Below are 17,515 nucleotides of genomic sequence, written 5' to 3' on the forward strand. Positions count from 1 at the left end.
TCAAGAATTTCAAATGGTCCGACGTATCTGGGATTCAGTTTCCCAGCCTTATTGAATCGGATTACACCCTTCATGGGTGACACTTTCACATATGCCTTTTCTCCAACTTCAAATTCCACGGGTCTTCTTTTCATGTCAGCCCAGCTTTTCTGTCGATCTTAAGCAGCTTTCAGTCGCTCTTTGATCATAGCAACTTTATCCGCTGTTTCTTGGATCAGTTCGGGTCCAATGATGGCTTTTTCCCTTACTTCATCCCAATACAGTGGTGATCGACACTTTCGTCCATACAGAGCTTCGTATGGTGCCATTCCAATACTACTGTGGTAACTATTATTGTAAGCGAACTCGATTAAGGGCAGATGTTCGCTCCAATTACCACTGAAGTCTAGAGCACATGCTCTCAGCATATCTTCTAGAGTTTGAATTGTCCTCTCTGTTTGGCCATCGGTTTGAGGGTGATATGATGTACTAAGAGTAACTTTTGTCCCCATAGCTTGTTGAAAGCTCTTCCAAAATCGAGAGGTAAACCTAGGATATCTGTCTGATAATATGCTAGCTGGAACTCCATGCAATTGTACGATCTCATTCATGTACAATGTGGCTAGCTTGTCCAAATTATAGTTCATGCGGACAGGTAAGAAATGCGCAGATTTCGTGAGTCTATCTACGATTACCTAGATGCCGTCATGACTTTGTCTAGACTTTGGTAACCCGACAACAAAGTCCATGGAGATATGTTCTCATTTTCATTCTGGAATTTCTAGAGGTTGCAGAAGTCCTCCAGGTCTTTGGTGCTCTGCCTTGACTTGCTGGCACACGTGACACTTGGAAACAAACATTGCCACGTCTTTCTTCACTCCACTCCACCAAAAAATTTTCTTCAAATCTCTGTACATCTTGGTACTGCCAGGATGGACTGAAAATTTCGACTTATGTGCCTCAGACATTACTTCTTGTCGAAGGTTATCGATGTCTGGTACGCACAATCGTCCTTTCATCCACAAGATTCCTTTGTTATCGATCTCAAAATCTGGTGATTTCCCTTCTTTAGTTTGCTCTTTCAATTTCGCCAAAGCGGAATCTTTATCTTGACTTATCTTGATTGTCTCTCGAAGACATGGTTGTGCTGAAAGTGATGTCAGGATCACCTTACTCATATTCTTTCGACTTAAAGCATCTGCTACCTTGTTGGCTTTGCCTGGATGGTAGCTTATCGTCAAGTCGTAATCCTTCATGAGTTCAATCCACCGTCTTTGTCTCATATTTAGTTATTTTTGAGTGAACAAATACTTGAGACTTTGATGATCGGTGAAAATCTCGCACTTGGCTCCATAAAGATAATGTCTCCAAATTTTTAGTACGAATACCACTGCAGCTAGTTCGAGGTCGTGCGTTGGGTAATTCTGTTCATACGGCTTCAACTGTCTCAACGTGTATGCTATCACCCTTCCCTCTTGCATGAGTACACATCCTAAACCTTCTTTAGATTCATCACTGTAGACGGTGTAATCCTTACCTTCCATAAGTAATACAAGCACTGGTGTGGATGTAAGCTTGTTCTTCAAAATCTCGAAGCGTTGCTCACATTTTTCACTCCATTGAAACATAGAGTTCTTCTGTGTGAGCTTGGTGAGGGGTATGGCTATTGAAGAGAATCCTTCAACAAATTTTCGATAATAGCCTGCTAGTCCCAAGAAGCTTCGAATTTCTGTCACATTCTTTGGTCTAGGCCAATCTGAGATTGCCTCTATTTTCTTAGGGTCCACAGATACTCCTGCTGCTGATATTATGTGTCCCAAGAATGTGACGCACTCTAGCCAAAATTCGCATTTCTTGAATTTGGCGTACAGTTCCTTTTCTCTCAGCGTCTGGAGCGTGAGACGAAGATGTTCTTTGTGGTCTTCCTCTACTTGACGAATATAACAGAATATCGTCGATGAACACCACAAAAAAATTGTCAAGAAATGGTTTGAACACCCTGTTCATGAGATCCATGAATACTGCTGGAGCGTTTGTTAATCCGAACGGTATCACCATGAACTCATAGTGTCCATACCTTGTTCTGAAGGCTGTCTTCGGAATATCGTCTGTCTTGACCTTCAGTTGGTGGTAGTCTGACCTTAAGTCGAGCTTGGAAAAGACTGAAGGTCCTTTGAGTTGGTCAAACAAGTCATCTATCCTTGGAAGCGGATACTTGTTTTTGATTGTGATCTTATTCAGCTCTCTGTAATTAATACACATTCTCATGCTTCCGTCCTTTTTCTTTACAAATAGGACAGGAGCTCCCCACGGAGATGCGCTTGGTCGGATTTGCTTCTTATCCAACAATTCTTGAAGTTTCTCTTTGAGTTCTTTCAACTCTGCCGGAGCCATTCGGTATGGTGCTTTTGAGATTGGTGTAGCATTGGGCACTAAATTAATCTCAAATTCCACTTCGCGGTCGGGAAGTTCGCCAGGGAGTTCTTCAGGAAAGACATCCGGGAATTCTTGTACAACCGGAATCTCTTCTAGCGTAAGTGTGGTTTCTTTCTTTACCTCGCTTAACATAGCTAGGTAAACTTCTTCTCCACTTTTCATGGCTTTCCAAGTTTGAGAAGCAGAAAGAAGAGTCTTTCGTTGTTTTGTCTTACCATGAAATAAAAGTTTCTCTTGGCGTGGAGTTTGGATGGTTACCGTCTTTCCATGACAGTTTACTAAAGCATGATTCTTGGCTAACCAATCCATTCCAAGAATTACATCGAATTCCACCATGTTTAGTTGAATTAATTCTGTCTTGAAACTCTGATTATCTATGAGAACACCAATATCCCGATATAGAGTGCGAGTTTCTAAAATTCGATTTGCAGGAGTTGCTACTTTATATGGTTCTTCTAAGTTATCAGGCTTAGCTCCTAACTTCTTGGCAAATCTCTTAGACATGAATGAATGTGTGGCACCACAATCAAATAACACATAAGCAGGTATATTATTGATTAGAATGGTACCAGCTACGACATCATCTGAGTTGTCAGCCTCTTCTTGAGTGATAGCATAAACTCGAGCATTTGGCTTGTTCTCATTGGGCTTGTTTGGAGTTGTTCTGCCTGCTGGACCATCCCTTGGATCTGGAAAAGGACATTGAGCAATGCAGTGGCCCATCTTTCCACAACGGAAACAAGCTCCAGAATTCTTACGGCATTCACCAGTGTGATTGAATCCACAATTTTGGCACTTGACTCCTTCTTTGCTTGATGGAGAAGAAGTGGTTCCTTTGTATGGAGCACTGATAAATTGATTGCTTGAAAATCTAGGCCTCTTGAATTGCTGGCCATATTGGTACTGGCTTGGCTGAGGACGTTTGAGTTTGTTCTCACCTTCACGCCTCTTAATGTCATTCTCAGCCCTGATGGCGGCTCCCATCAATTCATCAAAACTATCGGGTTTGATAACGGCAAGGGCAGATTGAATACGGCTGTTCAATCACTTTTTGAAACGATGCATCTTCAAGGCCTTGTCTCCCATGATTGTTGGGGAGTAAGTTCCCAATGAGTGAAACTTGGATGAATACTCCACCACTGACATGTTTGGTTCTTGTACCAAGCTTTCCAATTCTGACAGCTTCTGCACTCGAACTGCTGTCGGGAAGTACTGCTTCAGAAATGCCTCTCGGAACCTTTGCCAAGTGATAGGTCCCGCCCTTACCATAGCTGGTGAGACTCCTTCCCACCATTTGGCTGCTTTATCCACAAGAAATGTGTAATCACATCTACCTTGACCCCTTGTGGAACCTCAAGTAGTCGAAGATGGTTCTCCACCTCTTTCATCCAATTCTGTCCGACCTCAGGATCGGAGCTTCCGTCGAAATTCGGGACTCTTGCTCTTCGGAGAGCCTCATAGTGTTGCTTAGTCCCATTCTGAACTGGAGGTGGTGGTGGTGGCTGATTAGCATTAGGGTTCACAAACCCTTGTAGAGTGGTTGCCACAATCGTGGCTATAGCCATCAAATCGGCCTGACTGAGGCCAACTGCGGTTGGTGGTTGTTGTTGCGCGTCTTCATCGTTGCGGTTGTTGTTGCGGTTGCCGTAGCGAGGATTGCGATTATTTCTAACTGGTCGTCCGTCCATTTCCTACAATTATGAAAGTTCTAATGTTGATGGCAGAATAGAGACTAAACAAAGGAATCACAATGATCGAGTAATTGCTCCAAAATTAAATATAAAACCAATGGGTAGAAATAAATTTTTATTGATTTCTCAAGAAAGTGCAATTACAATGAAACATCGAAATTGAAAACAGAATGCAATTGGAACAAGTGATATTACAAAGAACTACTACTGCTAGTCTAATCTATCACTTCTCCTAATCCCAAATCCATAGAGTCCTCTTCGATTTCTTCTTCTTCTAGATCCTCTTCGGGTTCGACTTCATGGTTGGCTATCACTGCTTGCAGGTGTTCGATATGACCATGCAAAACTGCATTCTGATCGCTAAAAACTTCAACAGTGTCCTGCAGCTCTTGAATCTGAGCATCAGTCTGTTCACTATACTGATTATGCTGGTGCACGAGTTGGTGATTTTGATCCTTGAGTATTTGGATCTTCTCAGCTAATGTATCACGTAACTTGATGAATTCTGTCACAATCTCTTGGGAGGTTTCAAACTCTTCTTGAGTTCTCTTATTCCTCTCTTCTGCCTCATGCAGATAATGAGCATAACGTTGAACATCACCTCTCAAGTGTTCTGCTCGATGCTCTAATTCATCTTTGTCCAGCTCTAGGCAATAGTTATGTTCTTTGAGTTTCTCTAGCCTCTTCTCCAATCTCTTAATGTAATTACTCTGGTCAGTCATATCCTACATCCTAAACATAAGAGTGAAGTTTCAGAAATGATATCAAGAGTACAAGTCGAACTATAAACAATTACTGAAATGAACATGATCAGTAAGCCTATGACATTTAGTAGAAGAAAATAGCTCAAAAATTTTTCGATCTCGGAATGGCGTGAAAAATTTACTAAAATTCTTCACATCAAGAACATGAATTGTACCAAGTTTGGTGCAAAAATACTAAGCCGTTTGGAAATGAAAATTCCTCAAAGTTTCAAAAATCTAGAAAATTTTACGGAAATGATGATATCACTATCTTAACGAAGGATTTTGGGGTTCGTCGGCGGTGTTAGAACGATTGAATGGTTCTAGGTTAGGTTTTCTCGTCGAGAGCTTTCCAACGCATACTTTTAATAGTAAAAATTCCTCCTGGATCAAAAGTTATGGCCGTTTGAAGTTTGCGCAAAAAACACCTCAACTTCCATGCCATTTGCGAAGTCTACTGCATGCACTTGCTGGAATACACTATCTACTGCAATTCTGATGTTACTGCAATCAGTCTGGTGTTTTTCCAGCATTGTCTGCTGCTTTCCAGCACTGTTAGAACCAGTCTGCTGCATTCCGAGTCTACTGACCCAGTCTTCTGCATTCATATCTACTGGTTCCCATCTACTGGTTCTGGTTTCGGGCTACTGGTTTTGGGTCTACTGAATTTAAATTTTTTTTTCTACTCATTTCAGACATGCTGCCGAAACACTCAAAGCTCTACTGTATTCTGATTTGTTTCCCTACTGATTTTTCTAACTCTACATAGTCAGTCTATCATTTCAGTAGTCTATTACAGTAGCTTATTTCAGTAGTCTATTACAGTAGTTTATTTTCAGTAGTCTATTACATTAGTTTTCAGAACTTATTTTCAGAAGTCTATTAGAACTTATTATTTCTAGTTCCTCCTCCCCAAATTATGAAACCTGGTTTGCTCTGATACAACTTCAAAGTCACGCCCCGGGACGGGGGTTGGTTGACACCGGCGTTGCTCTCAAATTTCCATTCGAAAACAACAAGCCTCAGAAGTACAAAATTCAGAAACCAGTCTTTTAATTCATAAATACTGAATATCTCAATGTCTGATACAAACTCAAATGTTCTATAGCGAAAATGTAAAACCGAACATAATACTGTTTTAACAGATGCAGCGGAATCTAATTACATAATTCAGAACTGAGAAAAATAACAATCTTCTTCACCAGCCCCAAAACCGATGTTCTTCTTCTTCTAGTAATTCTTCCTCGCTCTTATCTGAGATGGAGTTGGTGGGTGAGTGATATGGTTGTCACTCAGTAAGCGGGGACGGGAATAACTCCCAGTTTCGAAATCATTTTCATACAGAAAATGTAATACGAATAATATACAGAATTTCTAATTTTCAGAACAGAAATCAGTATTCAGTATTCAGAAATCAGTAATCAGTATTCAGTAATAAGAAATCAGGAATTTAACAAGTAAGCACTGAGCACATTCGTGAATTTCATGGCTAAACTGATATCAGTCCCCTATATATTCATTAGTAGAAAAATCGCTTTTTACTTCGCGTATTCAATGAAGTAATAAGGTAGTTAATTTCCGAAGTATATGGACGTGAAGTAATAGATGTACCTTTTACTTCGCATAATAACCGAAGTTGTATGTTTGAAAATACTGAAGTCTTTGGCCGGTTTTCGAAGGAAAACCGGTCCAGAATTGGACCGGTGGCGAAGTAAGAAATGTGTTTTACTTCATCGATTATTGTAAATAATGAAGTAATATATTATATATAAATTCGTCGTAATTATTATTTAGCGAAGTAGTTTATAATAGTTTACTTTATTATTTACAATAATCGACGAAGTAATTCATCTGAAAGACTTCGTAGTTATGTATTTTGATGAGGTAATAGACACAAACAACTGCGCAATTTATCCTATTTGTCGAAGTAAATATTATCTATAACTTCAGCATTTATCCTATTTGTTGAAGTATTTTATATTATGTTACTTCACAATTTGCATTTAGTGACGAAGTAAGTGGTTCGAAAGACTTCAGTAATTTGTGTTTTGGTGAAGTAATTGCGCAAAACAACTTCGTTTTTACATAACAATGTTGAAGTAAATTAATTCTATCACTTCGTCTGATTTCTTATTGACGAAGTATTTAATATTATGTTACTTCACAATTTGCAAATAACAACGAAGTAATTTACCTGTTACACTTCATTATTTTTTATTTTGATGAAGTAATTTTTAAAAAAAGACTTCGGAATATATGACTTAATACACTAATATAATTAGTGTATTAATAAATTACACTAATATATGACTTAATACACTAATATAATTAGTGTATTAAAAAAAGACTTCGCAATATATGACTTCGCAATCTATGACTTAATGCACTAATATGATTAATATCCACGAATCCACAATTACATATTCATCAATCCACAAGTAACCCAAAAAATGTATCCACAAAACCAAAAGTATATCCAAAAATCCACAATAACAAACAAAATATTTATCCCAACATACACCATCCATCTAAGCACCTACATAGGAGTAAACAAATTCACTCCATTCACTTCTGACCTCGTCATATTGACATTGAGTGTAATATTGGTTCTTGATGCATCCTGCAAACTGAAATCTGAAAAAGAAAATACATTAGATTCTTTTCTTTCAAATAAAAATTGACAGATATAAAATATATCAGTACTGGTAGAGGCATGTTTCATTTGAAAGTACGAACTTATTTCATTTGCATCTTGAAATAACACCGGATAAAAATTCATTACAGATTATCCCAATTGCATGAAAACAATTGCATTTACTAAACCAAAAACACACCCCATTTCAAATGAGACATGATGAAAAAATATTAAAACAATAGTCAACGAAACATGTTTCTTGCTAGAAGCATGTTTTTTTAGTCTCCTAAACCCATCTCACGAAATATTTTCCCAAATCATAAAATTTAAACTAAAACATTGCATTGATCTTTAGAGAAACAAAATATTGCACCTTGACAACAAGTGCATAAAAAATAATCATCTACTTCTATAACTAACAAAGTTTATCCCAACACGCAAAAATATAACAAAAACATTTCCATCGTAAATTGACATGTTATTTTGACTTGAAAGTGAAAAGTTTGGGTACACTAACTTTCATACCCTCAAAATTAAAGCTGAGCAGGGTAAAAGGAAATTCAGAAGTAATTTGATATCAGAAAGCAGATAATTATTTAGGGGCATACAAAAATAAAAAGAGGATGGGAAGTTCAATACGAAAAAATAGAGGGAGTAACTAAAAAAATTGGATTGAATAAACAATTTTGAGGACTTCAAAATTGAAAGTGCATGAAATGTGTTGCGTGGCACCGGTATTTCAAATAGCTGAAATGACCCATATACAACTCGTTTGATTCAAAGAAGAGTAACAGTTTCCAAGCAGGGTGATTCTAGAATATTTTCCACAAAGAAAGAATCTGAGGACATCTGTTTTAGGTAATTTCCAAAAAAGAAAAACCAATCTTCAAACAACTATATACAAGAAGCACTTTACAAACTATAGAACCGCCAGAATAACAGTTATTTAAGATCATAAACAGCATTTTCATGAAGTAAACCTCAACAAATGGTGCACACATAAATACACATATATATGTTTATCCATACTGGGTTTGAACTATATTTTTTAAAGCCAATCATAAGATAATCACTTCAATTCAGAGTAAAAATACTTTTTAAAGAGCACAATAGTTGTCAACAATAGAAACTAGAATACAGGCACGTTACAACAACAACCAGATCACCTTAAACTCCAACAAAATCTGAAGCAACACAACTTCTTGTTTCAAGAAGCAAAATCAACTTAAAAGTAAGAACATATTGAATTTGTGCCACTTGGAAATGATACAAGAATCTTGAAAAAAAAGACAACACTTACAGGAACAAAATTTCCTTTTTTTATCACTAATATAAAATATATCACAATGACAACAATTCATCTCAAGCAATTATCTCAACAATAAAATATATCCCAATGGCAACACATTATCTCAACAATAAAATATATCCCAATGGCAACACATTATCTCAAAAATAAAATATATCTTAATGACAACAATTCATCTCAATCAATCAACAAATTTATCCCAAGAAGAAACTCATCATCTTCTCCAAGTGTGGATCATCGCAATCAACTATCTCTTTCATGTACCTCATGACACAATATCCACACTCAACCGAACCACTTTGTTTCAGATTACCCTATAATAGAATTGAAAAGTTAATGCAACAATCACAATCTAATTAATCCACTACCAATTCATGTATTCATAAATAAGTACGATACATACCGTCAATACTTTAAAACCTGGCCCTTTAGAAATACCCTTGGAGGCATTGTACATCTTCACCCCACTACATTTTAAATAGTAAGAAGTTATTTTTTTGCGTATTTATAAGTTAATGTATTCAAAATCAACATAAGCTACTACCTACTTTGTCACAATAGTTTTTAGCTTATCATCATGTACTCCTTGTATCATCTCAACTGTAGCATTTGTGTCCTTTTTTTTACGACCCATTGAGCCTTTTTCTACATATTTACATGAATGAAACCAATGTTAAAACCTATACAATAACATTAACTATTAAAATAACATAAACAATAATTGTAATAAGACATGTATAAACATGACATAAATAATAACAGAAACAATAATAACATAAATAATAAACATGACTTGTAGAAACCTGACATAAATAATAAACATGACATAAATAATAGCAATGAGGTTATGTTTATAGCATAACAAAAAACATGACATAAAAGTGAAACACATCATTTTTTCTTGTTCGTTTCCCAGCCACCCTCAGTTTCTGATCTAAAGTAACTTTCATGAGCCGGAATACAATGAGTATCAACATCATCAATTGGTCGAGAATCAGGAATACTAGTCCAACCATCATCATCTCCCTCGTAACATCGATTTGGCACAGGGAGTACAATTGACCACCTTTTTTGTAATGGGTCATCAATATAAAAGACTTGATTGACTTGACTTGCAAGGACAAATGAGTCATTCTTGTGCCCTATTTTGTTCATATTGACCAAGGTGAATCCACATTCATCATTGTTGATTACTCCTTTGTCATTTGCAACCCACGCACACTTGAAAAGAGGAACTTGAAATTGATGATAGTCCAACTCCCATATTTCTTCAATCACTCCATAGAAAGTCACATCAGTCATCAAGGGATTCTTATCTTTGGCACTACAGACAAGCATGGTGCTAGCAACTAGAGAAACCCCACTGTTTTGGCAAACTCTTTCATCATCCCGTGCCTTTGTTTGGTATAAATTGCCATTTATCACGTAACTACTATACTTAATGACTTGCCCACGTGGACCATGAGCCAGCCATGTCAATGTTGATGTTGTTCCACCATTGCAGCTATCTATTTCAGCATCCACCTGACATTTATACAATTAGAATAGGGTGATTAAAATAATAGCTCCAAACTGTTCACCGCAAAATGCATAAAGCAGATTTATCCACCTAACCTTTGCACGAAACCAGTCAATGAACTTCTTATTGTGAGCATCTTTTATCCACCTTTCATCTTTCTCTTTTCTCGGAAACATTGACTTCAGGAAATATTTATGTTCAATGTGGAAATATTTATATAGAAATTTGTGTTGGATATTAAATATTGACAATCACATGGGTGCAGAATTATAGAATAATGCAATACACTTACATAATGTAGGGAGATACTTCTTCTGTATTTTCCAGCACAGTCAAATGTGCTTGTTGAAGGTCAACTTGTGGCACTATAATTGGTGTTTTGCATGTTAAGAAGCCATCAATGTTTGATTTGGGATCGCGATTTGATTGAGGGACCCCAATAGGATCAAGGTCATTTAGGTATTCCGAACAAAACTCAATTGCTTCTTCTGCTGAATATCTCTGAACAATGCAACCTTCAGGATGTTTTCGACTGCCTACATAACTCTTAAGCACCTTCATGGATCTTTCGAACGGGTACATCCATCGGAAGTACATTCGTCCACATAATCGAACTTCTCGAACAAGATGAACTGTTAAGTGAAGCATGACATCGAAGAAAGAAAGGGGGAAATACTGCTCCAATAAGCAGAGTGTAATAACCAAGTCAGATTGCAGCTTATCTAACTTGGCTACATCTATCACCTTGCAACAAATATCTTTGAAGAAGAAGCATAATCTTATGATGGCATATCTAACATGTTTTGGTAACGCATCACGTATGAGCATTGGCAGGAAATGCTGCATTAGAACATGACAATCATGAGATTTCAAGCCAATCAATTTCAACTCAGACAAGGACACAAGATTTTTCAGGTTCGATGAGAAACCTTCTGGGACTTTTATATCCATTATCGACTGACAAACTTGTAACTTTTCATTTTTTGTGAATGAGCATGCAGCAGGAGGAAGATATGTTCTTTTTTCACCAAATTTAGGTGCCAATTCAGGCCTAACTCCCATTTGAACCATGTCCAACCTAGCTGCCACATTATCCTTGGTTTTTCCTTTAACATTCATCAAAGTATTAATGAGAGATTCGAAGACATTTTTCTCTATGTGCATCACATCGAGACAATGCCTAACATGCAGGTGTTTCCAATAAGGAAGATTGAAAAAAATTGATTTCTTCTTCCAACATTTTCTGAAATCTGTTGATCCAAAATCTTTTTCTTCTTTACTATCTTCCAAATTATTGTCCTTTGCATTCTTTCTCTTTTTACCTTTCACAATAATCTTCTTTCCGAAAACACACCTTATGTCAGAAAGCTTGTCAAACAAAGCAACCCCAGATAATGGTGTAGATGATTCTCCATGTTCTTCCATACCATCGAACTCTTTCATTTGCCTCCGATATGGATGAAACCGTGGTAGGAATCGTCTGTGACCAACAAATGACATTTTCTTCCCATTTTCCAAATGCTTTGCACAAGTATCTTCTTTGCATACTGGGCATGCATAATAACCAAGTGTAGTACATCCAGTAAGGTTATCATAGGCTGGAAAGTCATTGATGGTCCATAGTAAGACTGCTTTAAGAGTGAAAAATTATCTTCGATAAGCATCATAGACACCATCAACTCCATCCCAAAATCGTTGCAAATCTTCAACTAACACATCAAGATATACATCTATATCGTTTCCTGGCTGTTTAGGCCCTGAAATGAGCATAGTTAGCATGATGAATTTTCTCTTCATACACATGTTTGGAGGCAGATTATAGGTGACCAACATAATTGGCCAGCAACTGTACCGACTACTAAGGTTGCTATAAGGATTAATGCCATCAGCTGCAAGTGCAAGGCGAAGGTTTCTTGGTTCACTTTCAAAGTCGGGCCACATATGATCCACCAACTTCCGAGATGGCGAATCAGCTGGATGACGTAACTGACCGGGAACTCCTGTGGTTTCTGCATGCCATGTTAAATTTTTCGAGGTATGTAGAGATTTAAACACGCGCTTAAATCTTGGTACGGGAGGGAAATACCACAACACCTTTGCAGGAACACCTTTCTTCTCAACGTTCTTCTTGGTTAGCTTCCACCGTGACAAGCCACATTTAGGGCAGTTTACGCAGTCTTTATATTGCTTCCTATAAAGAATGCAATCATTGGAACAAGCATGAATCTTTTCATGACTCAACGCCAAACAACTCGATGTCTTTTTTACATCATACATTTTGGTTGGCAGGTTGTGATTATCTGGTAGCATATCCCCAAAATCCATTAGTAGATCGGAAAATAGAGCGTCACTCATCCCATGCTTTTCTTTGGTGTTGTATAGTTTCACAATTGCACTCAACTTTGTGTAACGCTTACATCCATTATACAAAGGTTTCTCTGCTTCCTCCAAAAATTTCAAAAACGCTTCTGGATTTTCTGTATAGTTATCATATGCTGCCTCACACATATTAGTGGTTTCAAAGTGTCCGTGATAGTTACCAATTGGCTCCTTGTTCGTGCTCCAATTTACTTTGTCACTTTCAGCAGACTCACCGTGCCAAATCCAATTCACATAATTTTGACTAAAACCATGGAAATAAAGATGCTCTCGAATGGACTTAGCTGGTCTTTTTTTAAGATTTTTACATTTGCAACAAGGACAATGAATTAAATTGGGGTCAATATGGGGATTCTCTAAACAACCTCTGATAAACAGTTCCACACCATCCTCGTACTGTTTTGACCTTCTATCCGAGTGAATCCAAGATTTATCCATTTCAATACTGCAAAATACCAGAAATATATAACAATAAATTTGATCTAAACCTGAAAATATTACATTTAATAATGTCATTTTCAATTTAATTTGTTGAGCACAAAAAAAAAACGAAAGAAGACTACCTATTGACTAACAATAGGTTGCTGCTAGCTATAATGTCAGATCAAGGACACGTACGTACGTATGCCAATTTTCATGACGGGAGTATAATGTCAAATCAAGGACACGTACGTACGTATGCCAATTTTCTTGAAGCATATGTTAAATATTAAGACAATCCGCGGATGCTGCTAGCTAAGGTCGAAAATTAACAGTAAAACAAATAATAAGTGAGTTAGTGTTTTATAAAATAAAAAATATTAATCCCTAAACTTTTAATTTCAAACATATTGATGAATCAGTGCGTCGCTTGACCAACTTCTAATGCTAAATTCGTAGAAATTAATACATAAAAAATCTTATGTTATATTAAAAATTGATTGCCACTGTGTATTGAGTTTTATGAACAAATAGTCACTTGTTAATTTAGTAATTAGCACAAATATCGGGTGGCTAATTATAACTCGTAATTTCGGAACGATTTAAAACAATTAGCATGGTAGCATCAAACGAATTAATTATTTTAAACACACTTCCTCAACTTCTCCATATATACTTTCCACAGAGAATGCGTATTGTTAACTAAATACATAAGTGATATATATAAAGGATCAGATACTTGAAAGACAACCTGTGAAGGCGGAAACGGATATGAAATCGCAGTAGGTAAAATGCCACAGAGAAACAAAACCATGACAGATTTTGATCCTCCCCTCAAAAGCTTCTGGCTTTTAAACAATATATATTTATATTGCTGCGCCAGAAACTTTTAAGGGAGAGGAACAAAGGCGGCCAAGGTGAAAAGACGTCGTTTTAAGAACACCGAAGAAAAACTAACAAATTAGCATTGTTAGTTTTGTAGACCACAAAGAGCATTTGTCACTGAAACTGACAAAGCTTGGAAAAAAACGAAAGAACACCGAAGAAAAACAAACCATTTTCCGTCAAGCCAGTAAATCTGCAAGTTTCTTGAAAATTTGTAGCATATTTTCGACTAAGATCATAATGCCTCAAATCGAGAAAACAAAATATCAATGCAGGAGAACATATACGTATCTGTTTCTTGCTAGAGAAAACAATTCCCAGATACGTATAGAAAATTAGAAATCAGCGTGGAAAATGCAAAATGGAAGGGAACGGTGGTGTTTTGCTTCCCTCTCGGTGAGTGGAACGGCGGTGGTGTTGGTGGTTCGAAGCGAACGGCGGTGAGTGGAACGGCGTGGTGTTAGGGTTAATTTTGAAGGAAAATGTGGATCGATATAATGAGCTCGTCTTTGAAGGATATGTGATATAATCGATATTAATCAGCGACGGTTTCTAAAAAGCCGTCGCTAATAGCGACGGGTTTTGAAAATCCGTCGCTCATAGCGACGGTTTTTTAAAAACCCGTCGCGGATAAAATCGGCGAACCGTCGCTGATTAAATGGGTTTCGGTTGAAGTCTGGAAATCTGATTGTCTCGCTACTGGATTTTACAGCTTCGAAAAATACACTATATTAGCTCTAATTTCAAATGATAACTCAAGATTTTGGTAACCACAATTTCAGATAGTGAGGCTGCTGTTTATAGGCCAAAATCTGACTGTTAGCCTTCCAATGAATGATCATAATCTGCCATTAACAGCCTTTATTCCGTGTTAAATGCTTCAATTACAAGTCATATGCTGAATTAGTAACTGTCTCCTGGAATTCTATCTGCTGGAAAAAATATCAGCTTCTGAAATATTAGCTGGTGCTGGAATTGTTAGCTTCTGCTGGAATTTTCCTTTGCTACTGAATATTGATAGCTGATGAAAAATGCTCGCTGCTTAAAATTCAGGTTCTCACAACTCTAAACACTTGGCGGTACGTTTGGTTCGAAAATTTGGAATGGGAAACGAGTGGATTTCAAATTCCTCACTCAAATCCATTATTTATGTTTGGGTAAGAATCTAAAGTAGGTATTTCAAATTCCTCACTTTTTGCAATGTATATATATTCCTCAGCATTTTGGAATGATATCAAGTGATAACTAACTGCATATCAATTGCAATCCATGAATTTCAAGTTATTAAAATTCTTTTATCAAAATACAACGTAAACACAATGTTCAGTCCTTTATCTGTAACACCACTCAAATCCAACATGACAAATGTTCACATTAAAACCCAATTTAACTTAGATAAACACAATTCGACAGAGACGAATAATTTTAAGTTTGCAAACGTACGTTAGCGACGTTGAATTTGCAATTTTCGTAAAACAGATTAGTTATCTAACAAGTGCTTTGAAACTCAATAAGTCTCTTTTTTCCATGATAAGTAGTTTATTCATTTATTCAATATATGAATACTTTTTTGATACCTCAGTGATGAGCCCAACCAAATCGAACTCATACCGGGTCATGGGCCCCCGCCCATCCCTAGTCAAGGTAGAAGGACCATGACCAGCCCAATTATTCTCCTATAAATATCAGGCTTATGTGTTAAACTCATTCATATTCACTATATTAATTTTCAGCAGCACCATTAGTTGCTCTCCACTTATATCCTTAGTCTATGACTTGAGCGTCAAAGGGGTTACGCCGAGACACCCTCACGGGCCCCCTTCTAACGGTACTTTTCATGATTTTAGGTTCAAAACAAATTCGAAGCCTGCGTTTGGATTAGTATCACTTGCTGGAATCGGACTCAAAAATTTTAGTGAGTATCACTTTTCAAATCAAATTACAATAATATAATATGATATGTGCATACAATTTATAGATCATTTAAATCTATCGAAAAATGGTCTCTAGAAGCTTAAGATGGAATCGTGATCAATTGCAAGTACAAGACTAGCCACGGGGAAATTTACAGTCAAAGTTCTACGACAGCAACTCTTCTACGAATGTTCTAATGAATCGCCAGACAATCAAAACGGACAGTCAAAAACGTCAGCCATCCCGAAAATTCAAAATTTTAAAATATAAAATCTAATAATAGAAAAAAAAATAAAAAATAAAAAAAGAAGAATATTAAAACAAGTGGGCTGGAAAATTGGAATCAGTCACATTGCACAGGTCCAAAAACACCTAGACCTACAACGTGCGGCCATTATTGGCCCTACACGTGTCATCCATCGACGGCTGTGGATAAATCTGTCGCCTAGGCAAAAACTTTGACAGGGAGGAAGATTCCTTGTTCAGAATTGTGCTTCCAGATTATAAATAAAGCTCCCATTTTTCGAGTTTCAACAATCAAAAATTTTCTGGGTTTTCAAGATTCTTGAGTTTTCAGAGCAAAAATTGAAGAGAAAAAAAGGATTATAATGGAGGTTTTGAGATTGTACTCTTTGACAGCGATTTTGGCTCTTTTCTTGGCTTTTATTGTTCCGGCCATTAATGCTCAATTTCCTCAGCCAGCACCGGCGCCGGCGCCCAATTCAAATGATGGTATGTTTGATGTTCCCATTTGTCTTCCAAATTTAATATATCTGGGATTTGTTGAAAACTTTAGAAAATCATTGGTTTTTTGCTCTAATTCTTTGGTGGGTTTTGATTGATTTGGTCGGTTTTGGTTTCTTCTGTAGGGGTGTCAATTGATCAAGGAGTGGCTTATGTGTTGATGCTGGTTGCTTTGGCTATCACCTACATGATTCATTGATTTAGAACATATTGTATTTGAAAAAAAGGCTCTGTTTTTCTAGTAATTGATAGTATTATTCTTTGAGGATTGTATCATTTTTTGTGTGTTATCCCAATTCTTATTTTTTGTTTAAATCAAGTTCGATGGGCGATTGATTTCTTTGTTAATAACTCCCATACTTTCATGATGAAGAGACAAGAAAAAGTAAGATGTACATCTTAGTTTGATCCGTCATACTTCAAAACTTGTAGTTTCCAATGTTAATAAGACACATGAATGACTTACAAAGGAGAGGGGAAAAACCATTACCGGTTACCATACCATTTATTTATACTAGTTATTTGAGAATTTAGTACTTGTTAAGAGAAATTTCTGAATTTTGGGAATATTCAAAATGATCTTTGGTACCAAAAAATTGATATATACTTTGAAAAAGATGGATAGAAAATATTCTGAGAAGAAAAGAAGAAGATGAAAGAATGGATCAGGAATGTCTTAAAAAGAGAGAGGAAAGAAACCATGAGTGATTACCATATAATTTATTTAAGGTATGTTTGATGCATATGTTTGTTACATTTTTCAGTCATCACATTTTCATCAATTCGTCCGTGACGACACTATATGTTAGTTCAATTTGTGATCAAGAACTTATTTGAGGCGATCTCACATGTCGTATTTTG

At 36.7% G+C, this 17,515-nt stretch overlaps 1 protein-coding gene and 1 long non-coding RNA gene across 2 annotated transcripts; one reads left to right on the top strand and one right to left on the bottom strand.

Annotated features, from left to right (window-relative positions):
* Window positions 1-8,987: 8,987 nt before the first annotated feature.
* LOC142505930 (uncharacterized) lies at window positions 8,988-13,129 on the bottom strand. The gene is made up of 4 exons (XM_075619074.1): window positions 12,588-13,129; window positions 12,399-12,503; window positions 9,214-9,232; window positions 8,988-9,107 (listed from the first exon to the last, which is right to left on the bottom strand). The coding sequence occupies exons 1-4, from the start codon at window positions 13,127-13,129 to the stop codon at window positions 8,988-8,990; spliced, it is 786 nt and encodes a 261-aa protein (XP_075475189.1).
* Window positions 13,130-16,014: 2,885 nt separating this feature from the next.
* Window positions 16,015-16,969, top strand: LOC142505434 (uncharacterized). Its single transcript, XR_012804415.1, has 2 exons — window positions 16,015-16,642; window positions 16,780-16,969. It is a non-coding gene; the product is annotated as an uncharacterized LOC142505434 (long non-coding RNA).
* The last annotated feature ends 546 nt before the right edge of the window (window positions 16,970-17,515 follow it).

This window comes from Primulina tabacum, chromosome 10 (assembly GCF_025594145.1).
Source record: "Primulina tabacum isolate GXHZ01 chromosome 10, ASM2559414v2, whole genome shotgun sequence".
NCBI lineage: Eukaryota > Viridiplantae > Streptophyta > Magnoliopsida > Lamiales > Gesneriaceae > Primulina > Primulina tabacum.